General features: G+C 62.1%; 1 protein-coding gene across 2 annotated transcripts; it reads left to right on the top strand.

Moving 5' to 3' along the window:
* The first annotated feature begins 433 nt into the window (after positions 1-433).
* Positions 434-7,110, top strand: TMEM187 (transmembrane protein 187). Of its 2 annotated transcripts, none has more exons than XM_037511767.2 (2): positions 434-556; positions 2,773-7,110. In XM_037511767.2, exon 2 carries the CDS (start codon positions 2,936-2,938, stop codon positions 3,737-3,739), a length of 804 nt encoding a protein of 267 aa, XP_037367664.1. In that variant the 5' UTR covers positions 434-556; positions 2,773-2,935; the 3' UTR covers positions 3,740-7,110. The 2 variants fall into 2 exon arrangements, with proteins under 2 accessions (XP_037367664.1, XP_037367662.1); XM_037511765.2 differs by lacking the exon at positions 434-556 and adding an exon at positions 1,942-2,387.
* Positions 7,111-12,139: the final 5,029 nt, after the last annotated feature.

The following is a 12,139-nucleotide window of genomic DNA, read 5'->3' as shown; positions in this document are numbered from 1 at the left end:
TGAGTGGTGGCAGTGGGGGCCACAAGCGTCACGTCTCGGACGGGCGGCGGTCGCTTTCCCGCCTCACGGCCAGCGATCGCGGGAGAGGCGGCACGGGCTCCCCCGCCCGCGGCGCGCGGGGGCGGGGCGAGAATCGCCGGTGACGCAACGGGCGCGCGGCGCAGGGGGCGGGGCCGCCGCCGGCTCCCAGGCACTCTGGCCCCGCCCCGTGCGCCCCCGCCCCCGCCCTCGCGCCCGCGAGAGGGGCGGGCCTCGCGGCCCCGGCCCCCGCGCGCCAGGCCGACCCCCGCCCCGCCATCCGCAGGGCGGTCCCGGGGCGCCCGAGCCGAGCGGGCGGGCGCGGGAGAGCCCGGCGTCGGTCTGCGTCACCTCGCGTCACCCTGCTCCGCCTGCTTCCCAGAGCCGCGCGCCCCGCCCCGCGCGCAGGCGCACGGCGCCCTTCGGGTCCGCCCTTTTTCTAGATTTGAATTTCCCCAGCGGGGAGAGGCGCGATACCCGGATGGGGCTCGCCGGCCGTTTCGCGCCAATACTGTGAGTTTCCACAACGGCCCGCGAGGTGGGTACCGCTTCGCGCCCGAGTTCGAGCCTCGCAGGAGGCCGCTGGTCGCCGCGCCCCTCCCTCAGGGCCCCTGCAGGGTCGTGGCGGCCCCTGCGTGGCGCCGCGAGCGAGCGAGCGAACGCAGAGGATTCCCACTGGCGTCGCCCCGCGGGCGGCGGATCGCGGGCCGCGCTGCCCTCGGCGCGGGCCCTGCTGTTCAGCAAAGCAGAGGGGAGGCCGCGGCCGGCAGCGAGCCTCCCTGCGCCCGCCGCCCACGCGCCTGCGGGGCGTTGTTCAGCCCGGAACGCAGCAGCACGTGGCCGCACCACACCCGCCCGGGCCCGCGAGCCCGTGACACCGCAGGACGGCGCCCTCGCCTCTGGCTGGAGTCAGCGCCCGCCCAGCAGGAGCAGCTGAGCTTAAGGGTTCCAGGGGCCTGGCCCGCACCTGGGCCGAGCTTGTCCCCGCGCTGCGCGCTCCCGGCGGGGCTGGCCCTCCCCACCGCGCTGGCGCTGGTCCCCTTCCCTCGCTGCAGAGGGCAGCGAGGCTGGTCAGGGCTCAGACACACTAGAGGCTCGCGAAGCCGCCACTGTGACACGAGGCAGCGGTACCGGTGCCGACCCCAGGAAGCTGGAAGGGCTAAGGGCCAGGGCGTTACCCCTTGGGCTGGGCGTCCTTTTTCTCAAAAGGCCCAGAACCTCAGGCTAATGCTGTCGCGCCTTTGTGAGGAAAGCTGTGAAACCTTTGTCACATAACAAGGGTCATGGCAGTGGGGTTCCGGAGGAGGGAGGCCACGAGATACCCACCCTGGGCCTCCTGGTTGCTTGGCAGGTTGGTGTGATGACCTGACCATTTGAGCAGGCGCCCTGGCTCAGGTAGACTCTGCCGGGCAGCCAGAGAGGGTGCTGGCTTCCCAGCCTCCCTGGGCTGCCTTGCCAAGTTGACAGCATCTGGCACCTGCCCCCTCCCCCCCAGCTTCCCACCAGACACCAGAGAGACAGGCCCCAGGCGGGTGCATGCAAGGCGAGCGAGGAGCAGGATGGGGAAGGGCCAGAGAGGCACCCGCAGCTGCGCTGAGAAAGCGAGCAGGCCAGCACAGGGGGCCTGCAGTAGCAGGTGGGGGGGCCCATCTGGACCGGGGGGCCACTTTGGCCCCGTGGGGGGCACGCGTAGCCTGGCTGTGGAGCAGGGAGCCAGCCACTGACGATGCTAGCAGAGGCTGGCGAGATGGGTGCAGGGGGTTGAGACAGGGGGGCCGTGCACACTGGTGGCCTGTCTGGAGGGGGATGCTGTGGGGCAGGGGCCACCCCGACAAGAGGGGTCAGGAGCTGCGGAGCCAGGGAGGGGCTGGGGGGCTGGAGCCCTCAGGCCCAGCAGGAGGCCAGGGCCCCTGTGTAGGAGAGGGGTGGACATAGAGCCTCAGGAATCCGTGGCCCTGAGCAGGCGGAGCTGGTTCCAAACCAGGAGGCCGGAGTGGTCAAGGCCCAAGGCCACGCAGTTGGTACGGGGGAGCTGGCGTTTCAGTGTCCCCGGCGCCTGTCCTTGGGCTTTGCATCATTTCCAGAGCATTGAACCCCTTCTCGTGAACATTAACTTGCTTCTTGGCTATTAGGCCGAATCCACTGTGGCTGCCGCCAAGCCGGGGACAGTCCACACGGAGTCCCTGTTGGTTTCAAATGGTCTGGTCGTGACTGCGGGGACCGGCGGCTGTTTCGGGGCAGAGGAGCAGCCTCCACAGCCGGCTGGCCTCCCACACAGGAGCGAAGGGGAGACGCGCCTGGCCTCCCCCTCCCCACCCAAGTCAAGCTGTCCTTTCTCTCGGGTTCCAGAAGCTGGACTGCCTCTGACGGTCTCTATCCCCACCGGGTGTTCAGTTCAAAGGGCGTGGGTCGGGCCCCGGGGCGGGCCTGGAAACGTTTGTAATCCCGCTGGGGGGGGAGAGCCCGCTGCGCCTCGTAGCGATGACCCGAGAGAGGCTGGCCCGTTCAGGCAGCCTGAGAGGAGCTGGGCGCTGCGCGGGATTCCAGGCGGAAGGACGGCGGAGGTGCGCCGGCTCGCGGGTGGGCAGGGAGGGGGTGCCGGCGGCCGCGTGCGTGCCAGGCGTGCCAGGCGAGCCCCGCTTGTATCTCTCCTTTTCCTGCTGAAAACCGTTGGTGGAGCCTGAGGCTGAGTTGGGGAGAGGGAGACTCTTTGGGGGCCGGTTTTGTTTCTAACCACACTCTTTGTAACCACAGAGAGCAGCGGCTGGTCCCTGCAGAGCAGCCAGCCGCCCCCTGCCTCGGCTCTGGCGCGGCGCTGCTTCCTGCCGGCCCGGCTGCAGCGACGACGTCCGGCAGAAGCGCCTGAGCCGAGTTCTGAAGTCGCCGCTGCCGCGGCCCTCTGGCGCCTCCGCCCAAGATGCTGCCCGAGTCGGGGCAGGCCCTCCTGCACGTGGCCGTGGCCGCCAGCTTCTGCGTGGCCGCCATCCGCGCGGGCGTCTTCGCGGGCGTCTCCGTTCAGGTGGGCTACGAGCACTACGCCGAGGCCCCGGTGCCCGGCCTCCCCGCCGGCCTGGCCATGCCCTTCAACTCGCTCGTTAACTTGGCCTACGTGCTCCTGGGCCTGTACTGGTTCTGGAGAAGTGCTGGCGGCCCAGGGAGCCCCGCAGAGCCGCCGCGGCTGCGATACCTGAAGAACGTGTTTGCCGTCATGGCCCTGCTCTACGGCCCGGTGCAGTGGCTGCGCATCGGTACACAGGCCCGCCCCGCCGCCCTGCTGGACCAGTGGGTCACCCTGCCCATCTTCGCATGGCCGGTGGTCTGGTGCCTCTACCTAGACCGGGGCTGGCGGCCCTGCCTGTTCCTCGCCATCGAGGCCCTGTCCCTGAGCAGCTACGGCCTGGCTCTGCTGCACCCCCGTGGGTTCGAGGTGGCGCTGGGCGCACACATCGCCGCCGCCGTGGGCCAGGCCCTGCATGCCCATGGGCGCCGAGGCAGCGCCTCCTCGGGCACCTACCTGGCTCTGGCCATGCTCTGCTGCCTGGGCTTCGTGGGCCTCAAGCTGTGCGACCACGAGCTCGCTCAGTGGCGCCTCTTCCGGCGGCTCACGGGCCACTTCTGGTCCAAAGTCTGTGATGTGCTGCAGTTCCACTTTGCATTCTTGTTTCTGACAAGTTTACGTGCCCTCCCGAGCCCCCCCGCCTCCCAGGGGAAGGCGCAGTAGAGTGTGCGGCGGCATGGGAGGGACCTGGTGACCTGTCACCAGCGCTCCGTCTCCTGGGGGATGAGGTGGGGTCCACGGAAGACGGCTCTCTCCTCCGAGGTTGCAGGCTTCACGCTGGGGGGCGGGTGTCACGCGCTCTACGGCCCATCTTGGGGCTTTCTGTAATTTGAAATTTCTCAAAATAAAATACTGCGGGGACATGACCTCAGAAACCCATCGCAGTTGCTGTCGGACACCAAGTGGCTGGCCACGGCCCCTTCGGGATACCGGTGATGGGTGTGGGCTGGTGACGGCCGGACTGCACAGTGGCATTCCCGGGATCCTGGGGTGCAGGGAGACAGGCACGGCACCTGCGGTGATGGCTGTGGCCGCCACACCCCTCAGTCCTGCGTGCGGGAGGAGGGCAGCTGCCAGACATTGCGCTCCCAGGAGGTCGCTGTGGCTTGGACGTCCTTAGTGGTGGAGACCGAAGTCCCACGAGTCTGTCACCCCGGGTCCTGAGGCACCATGACCCCGCAGCTGTCACACAGGTGACAGGGTTTAACCAGCGCGGGGTGACGCTGGGGCTGAGGAAACAGGATTGTGCCTTTGGGGTGCTCCAGGCCCCAGAAGGCCACCCCCTCTGTCTCCCTTCTCCCCATTTGTGTTTCCGGTTTCACCCCCTGTGCCTGAGATGCACCTGGTCTTTAAAAACCAAGGTGAAGGCAGAGGAGGGAGACCAACTAGAGTCTCAGAACCGGCCCCCACACCTGCTCCATTCCCCCAGAGCCCCCTCTTCTGGGAGCTCCTGGGTTGGCATGCCAACCATTGCTATGACTACCAAGAAACTTGAAACTGGGTGCCCGCTCCAGCCATTGTGCCCCAACTGGGCACGTGTCAAGTGGGTGGCGAGTCTTGGGAAAACCGAGGGCGGCCCCTCCACCAGCAGGGCTCCTGCACCCCTGGCCTGGGTGCGTGCGAGCGCGGCACTGGCCGGAACCGCTCATTCCCTGCGGTGTTATCTCTGGGTCCTTGATGTGCCAGGAGCTGCCAGTGTCTTCAGAGAGGAGACTGGAGGGGGTCAGGGTGTACTTCCTTGGGGGCGTAATTAGAGATGGTGGAAGTGCAGGGGCCGATAGGACGAGGCTCTTCATCTGGCATCTGGGCCCCCCCCCCTTGGGTCTTGCTGGCTCTCCCTCATGGACAGGAGAGGGCTTGTTTGCCGATGACCCTGACAACGCCCTGCCTTCCATTCTGCTCCTGGGTCCGCCTGAGGCCTGCATATTACGGGTACTCAGATGACTGGGGTTCAGGGTGAACTGCACACACGGGGGCTTTTACCACCTTAAGGCCTGGGGAGACCCTGAGCCAAGCGCACCCCACCCATAGGGGAGACCAGGGTGGACGGGATGCCTTGGGCCGGGCAGCAGCCCCCAAAGACCAGCTCCACTGTCCCCTCCTGCCCTACTCTGTGCAGATGAGACACAGGACATCGGAGAGTGCGCGTTCCCGTGAGGGGCCCACGCCAAGGGCTTCCCTCATCTGAAATTCGAGACCCAAGAGGGGCCCAGATACCAGATGAAGAGCCTCGTTCTATGGGCCCCTGCCCTCCCACCATCTCTGGGCATCCTGTCTGTTTGCTCAGTCAGGGCAGCCCTAGCAGGCCCAACCACAGGCAGACGCCTAGAACCTTCTCCCCGCCTCTGTTCCTCCAGGTGCTACCCTTTCCGCCTTTCACTCTGAGCCCCTGGGGTTGGAGACTGGAAGAAGGGGGCTGTGCCCTTCCGCCCACTGGCATGCCGGGCCCCTGCAGACTTCTTGCCCCTTCATGTCGGCTTGCCCCGTCTTGCTCTCCCCCAGCTGCATCTTACCCGGACAGCCCAGAAACCCGCTGTCACTGGTGAGCTCCTCTGTGTGACCTCATGCTTTATGGCTGTCGAAGCCAGGCAGGACTTTGACACCATCTGCGCCAACCCCTCATGGCACAGAAACAGGCCCTAGAAGTTGGACTGGGCTGTGGGTTGCAGCACTGAGTGTCAAGCCCAGCATTGCCTCCTGGCCACAGCGCTCCCGCTGTGTCCTACGCTCCTCCCGGAAGAGGTCACACGGCGTTGCCACCTGGCCTTGTCCTGCCTTTGCCAGCCCTGGCGCGGGATTTGTCCCCAGTGAAAATAGCTGTGTTGCTTTTGCTCACGGGGTGGCAGTCCTGAGAGGCCGTGAGAATCCCAGGGGAACCTGAGCACCCGCAGGGCCTGTGCCCTACCCCCTCGGCAGCAGTGACTTCCAGGGGCTTGCACGGCCGCCCATCCTGTCCTGGAGTGGCTGGCCTTGAGCCTTTGAGCCTTTGGTCGAAGGGCAGGGGTTGTGTTTTTCATCACCACGCGACAGCGTCCACCTGTCAGCGCTGTCTCCCGTCGTGCGCTGTGAGACGGGCGAAACGTGATCTCGTCGCGACTCCGATCGCGCCCTGTCCGCAGGTGCACATGGTGCACGCACATGTGCAAGTTGGCCTGTGTGTACGTTTGGATTTGTTCTTCTGTCAGTTACTTGTGTTCATCCTTCCCTCACGTTGGAACTGTCTCTCGACTTCCAGGGACCCTTTCTGTGGTATAAACAGTCTCTGGCTGGTCTGGCTTTGGGCTGGCAGCCACTGCAAGTGACATGGAGGCACAGTGACGTGGCCACGTCGCTTTTTCTTCAGCGCTTTTGGGCTCTGTTCTTGCTTACGACAGTCTTCCGGGTGCCTCAGTTAGACTTGTCAGCACCTCAGCTTCGTCAAATCTTAACATCTGTAGCCACTTCGGGTCATTTGCCTCATAAGCTTAATTGCAAAGTAATCATTGCTATTAAGAAGTGAAAGCTGGGCTTCCCTGGTGGCGCAAGGCGGTAAGCACAGCACTGGGAAGCAATCTGCAGCCTCTGCAGCACGAGTTCGATCCCCGGCCGGCCAGGGAGTAACCCACACGGTGCAGCAGACCTCTCCTGTCTCCCCGCTGCTCCCCTCAGCAGTGGATTTCAGTCCGTCTGCCTGTTCTGTTCCCCGCTCTGTCTCTGGTGAATCCTCTCACCACCCACCTCCACACCCCTGGCCTGCACCCCAGTTCTTGTGTGCATAAATAAATCTTTAAAAAAAAAAAAAAGAAGTGAAAGCTGGGCCTTCTCGGCAGTGTGCAGTCAGCGTTCTTCATCCCTGTGCTGGAGGGGACACACTGGGACCCCGGGGAGCTGCCCCTTTGCGGCGGGCACTTGAAGCCTTTCCCTCACCCCTGAAGATGTCTCGGAGCAGCAGCTTGGGGGCCTGGGGCCGCCGCGAGGCCCTCGCTCCTCGCTAACACAAGCCCTCACCATCAAGGGTCCTGGACCCAGGGCCTCTGCCCAGGGCTGGGGACAGGCTGGCTGGCTCTGGGCCGGCTCCTGCAGGGCAGGCCACTCCCGAGCTGCACTAGTGTGGCAGCTCTGTGGAACGCCTCTCATGTTTTTCTAGTCTTTTCTTCGTTTCCCGCCGTTAACTTTGATCTTTGCCCTGTTTGTCTTGAGAACTGCTGACTTCTGGTTTTATTTCTGCCTCTCCTCTCCGGCCCCGCCCACCTGCACCTGGGGCCTCTGCCAGGCTGTGCACCACCACCATCTTGGCGGGTCAGGGGTCTCCCTTGCAAAGGCAAGAGACCTAGCAGATCTGGGCGGACCCCCAGGGGTGGCCACCCTGCGGGTTTAGATGCCCCCCGATCCCAGCCTACTGGCTATTCCCTGTTTCCCATGCGGTGTATGTGCCTGCAAGTGCTGTGACTGGCACCTGGCACCAACCAGATCCTCCTCCTGGGGGCTGCAGGAGCCCAGTGCCAGGAGAGCTCCCCCTTTGCTGCCCACTCAGCCCCTCTGCTCACCTGCAGCCTCCCCTGGTGCCACGAGAGGTGGGTCGCACAGGCTCACGCACGTCAGGCTGCGAGGACTCACGAGAGGCCACTGTGCCCGCCAGGCCCAGCGTCTCACTTCGCTGCCCTTGCCAGGTGGGGCCATTCAGAAGAGTTTGCATTTGCAAGTCCCCACTGTAGGGTAAGGAAAAAATGTCAGGCTTTCCTGCCCTCCTGCCATCAGGAGAGATGACGGAACCCTGCGGTCCTGAGCGCATGCCTGATGGCGGCACCTGGAGTGGGGTGTGGGCACAGGTAGATGGGATTCACCTGGGCTGAGACTGGGCTTTTAAGGGCGGCGTCACGGGGACGCCAGCAGAAGCCAAGCAGCAGCAGAATGAATGGAAGAGCAGAGAAGCAGAGAGAAGGCCAGAGAGCCCAGACAGAGTGGAGACGTGCTGGGGGCTGGGAGGCCTGCCAGCCTCCCGCCCCCCAGCACCCCTGCCTGCCGTGTACTGGGTAAATCCCAATAAAAGACCTGCAAAAAAACCACTGGGGACTCTGACTCCTCCTTGACCGGGTCTGCTGGATCAGAGAACCTGCACCGTGTCCAGGTCCTGACTCTACACCCACCTTTGCCGTTCAGAAAGCGCCCCCCCCCCGCCCCCGCGGGTTTTCTTAACTGCAGACACCATGGGGGAGGGGCTGAGCCTGCACCAGCCACAGTGCTGCGCTGGGACCCCCGCTGGGAGGTGCCGCAGGGGAAGGCACAGAAAGGGACAGAGGTCACCTGGGAGAGCACTCCGTATGCAGGAGACGGATCAGAGAGGACAGAGGGTGTCCTGGTGGATGAGAAGCCAGTTGTTCCCTGAAACTCCTGACACGCGCTTCTTGGAAAGATCACACGTGCAGGGGTGAGAAAAACACACCAGCACCCCTGACCAAAACAGCTGGCAGGGCTCTGTCGCCATCACAGAAAACTGACTTGGGCGAATCAAGAACATTTTAGCAATAAGGTCAAACAGGCTCAAAATATATAAAGGAAACACTGACAGAAGTCCAGGGAGAAGCGCGAAGCCAGCGTCACCCGGGAGCTTTGGCCAGGTGGAGACACCACGGGATCATCCGTGAAGCGGGCGTTGCCCGTGCCCTCCACATCCACAACCATCATCCAGTCTCAGCAGCAGCGCCCTCCCACAGAGCAGGAAACAGCTGGGTCTGAACACTTGGTGCCAGGCGCGCACAGTGGAGGCGCCACCCAGCTCCCGAAGGTGAGCCTCTCACTGCGCATCGGTTTGCTTGTTCTAGAACTCTGTGTGCGAGTGGCAGCGTGCAGCACGTGGTCTTCTGGGCCCGGTACGCACCCTCAGCACCATCTCCTCTGAGCACTGGTCCGGGCCTCGAGAGATGCAGCTCGAGCTTGCTTCTGGCTTTGGGGTACTATTAATAAAACAGCCTCAGACACACACCAAACGCCCGCGGGGTGTAAGGGGAGGGAGGGAGGGCATAAGGAGGGGGGAAGTCCCCAGCCTTGAGGGGAAGCCTCGGGCTCCTTGGGGTGCCTCCTTCTAGAGCCACTTTCACCCGAGGCCAGCATGGGTCGGAGGGAGCTTTGCTCTGGTCTTGCTGAACCCTCACTGGGAGGACCCGTCCCTGCCATGGGCTATGGGGTTGAAGGTCCAAGGTCACTCCCACAGGTGGCAGCAGGGAAATCAACCCAGAAGATAGAGAACAGCTGGACAGAGAAGAAAGGGGGATGAACTATCAGCCAGTCATCCTACGGCAGCCTCGGGCCCAGAGACCCCTCTTGTGATTATTTCTGGTCTTTCACAGATGGGTCGTTACAGTGTAGTCAAGAAAGTCCAGGAACGGCCTCTGTGGTGGCTCAAGGCAATAAGTCTCAGCACTATGAAGCTGTCCGCAGCCTCTGCAGCGCCAGTTCGATCCCTGGCCGCTGGCGAGGGTTCCACATGGCGCGCAGACCTCTCCTGCCGCCCGCTGCTCCCCTCAGCAGTGTCCTTCGGGCCTTCTGCCTGCTCTGCTCCCCGCTCTGGCTCTGGTGAATCCTCTCACCCTCCCGCGCTTCTGACTGTCCCCAGTGCTTGTATAAATAAATAAATAAAAAATAATTTTAAAAGTCCAGGAAAACTTCCAAATGTGTTTTATGGAACTGGAAGAACCTCCAGGAGAGGGTGAGCAGCACGCACGGCACGGGTGTGCCCTCCCGTCGCTGCTCCGTCCCAGTCACCCCGTGGACACTTGGCGGCCGACTGCATGAAGCCGTGAACACAGATACGCGCCCGCGCTCACCAGGAGGAAAGCGGCAGGTCGCCGTCCCTGCTAAGCGTCCTTATACATTTCGAAATGAAAGTGTTAGCGAGGACGACCCAGAAGGCAGCTGAGAAGTGAGCATGAGCTGGTGCATGTCACGGTGTGGCGTGACTCAACTGGGAGTTTGTTACTATAATTAGTGGTACTGCTTCAGAGGAGAACCTGCCATCCGCACGCACCGAAAAGTCACTGAAGCGGCCCGCGCTGGGTGTGTTCACAGCAGCCAAAAGCCGCCCCAGTGCCCGGTAACTGACGAGGGCCAGACCCAGTGTGGCCTACCCACGCGACGGAATGTTACTCAGCCTTGAAAAGGTAGGGCATGTGAGTCCACGGCGACACGGAAGGGCCTTGGGGGCACGATGCTCCGTGAAATCAGCCAGTCACAAAGGCAGGTGCTCACCTCACTGGCACCCGCTCCCAGAGCAGCCAGATTCACAGAGACAGAGCACATCGGGGGTGCCAGGGGCCTCCCTGGTGGCCTAGGGGTTAGTCTCAGCACTGTCACCACTGTGGCCTGAGCCCAACCCCTGGCCAGGGAGCTACCCAGGGTGCAGCAGACCTCCCCTGTCTCCCCGCTGCTCCCCTCAGCAGTGTATTTCAGTAGACCCGCCTGTTCTGCTCCCCGCTCTGTCTCTGGCGAGTCCTCTCACCCCCCCACCTCTGGCCTGCACCCCAGTTCTTCTATGCAAAAATAAAATCTTTAAAAAAAGTTAGAAAGGAGGTGCCGGGACAGCAGACTTGGTATCTTGTGGGGACAGAGGCCACGTGGGGAAGAGGCGGGTTCTGAGCATGGCTGCTGGGTTGTGTGTGTGTCTGTAACGGTGTGTACGCTCTGAACTTAAGTGCCACTGAACTGTGCACTTAAGACGATCAAAATCATACACTTTATATTATATTTTACAATAAACAAAGGAAAAACAAAAAAGTCTTGGATAAAATGCAATTTCCTTAATAACATGGGCACTGGAATGGCTGGTATTCAAGTCAACTACTGCCACGTACCAACCGCCCCCCGAGGCTTCAAACAAGTGCCAGTGGTCGAGAAGTGAGCATGAGCCGGTGACTCCAGAGCCGGGCTTGGCAGGGAGGGCTCACCTCTGCTCCACGGGGTGTCAGCCAGGGCAAGCCGCCGAGGGCCAGTGGGGATGTGGGTGCTGCACGCTGCCTGGAACAAAACAATGGAGAGAAGCAAGTCCCCGGGCAAGGGCGGCGCTCGAATGCATGAAACAGATCACATTTCCAGTACATGGCTGCCTCCACCGCCTGCTTCCTCCTCCACAGCGTCTCCGAGTCTGGAGGCAGATGAATGGTTTTGTGAGCATGCAACCAAACGGCACCCAAGGAACCCCCAACTGTTAAGGGATGCATGTGCTAATAGGGATTCGGCCATGCATGTGCACAAAGGCCAAGGAAGTGACTCCTGGTAGCAGAGATCTGTGATAGAATTGGTGTGTGTGGAGAAAGAGAAGAAACGATTTCAAATGATAGTTTTCAATGAAACTCCAAAAGTTACCCATCCCCTCGTGGGCAAACGCCCAGCCCAACAGGCATGGCCTAGAGCAGGCTGCTGAGGCCCGAAAGCTTGCGGCAAGTCTCAGGCACCCCTGGCGGGGACCACAGGAAAGGGGTCAGGCAGCTCCCAGAGCTGGGACTGAGGAGAGACTCAGAATTCAAAATACCACATTATCGACCCAAATAACAGCTGCCCAGGACCAAAAGCAGCTTCCGCCCGGGTCTCCTCCATGTGTCCCCTTCCACGTCTCCCCCAAGTCCATCGTCCTCCACGTATGTGTCCGCCCTGCTCCTCCCAACTGCTCCCATTCAGGAAGTCTGCTGCACGGCACACTGGAGCTTGTAATCCGGGGCACCTGCCTGTAAGTGGGGGTGGGGAAACGCTGGCCGTTCAGTGCTCCTCCCTCTGCTGCAGAGATGTCTCTGTAACGGTTTCTGACTCTGACCAGCGTGGAGGAGCCTGGTGGTGGGACATTCGAGGACTCAGGATTTACAGTGCAGTACTCCACATACAAATGACAGTTTGGAGTACAGTCCTTTTGTAACTTTCAATGCAATGTTGTATTCATTTCCGTACTATGACATAGTGTGCAGAATTTATGTGTGTTCATTGATAAGTAAGCTTGGTGGCACTTTTGTTCCTGTGCTATGCCTTTCTTGAATTTTTGTACCAGAGACAGGCCAAACTTATGAAGTATGTTGAGAAATTTTCCATCGCATCCTTTTA

The sequence above is a fragment of the Talpa occidentalis genome, unplaced genomic scaffold (genome assembly GCF_014898055.3).
Source record: "Talpa occidentalis isolate TD23 unplaced genomic scaffold, MPIMG_talOcc4v2.1 talOcc4.15, whole genome shotgun sequence".
Classification (NCBI taxonomy): Eukaryota; Metazoa; Chordata; class Mammalia; order Eulipotyphla; family Talpidae; genus Talpa; species Talpa occidentalis.
The sequence above is the reverse complement of the archived record's forward strand: the minus strand, read 5'-3'. Positions and strand labels throughout refer to the sequence as shown.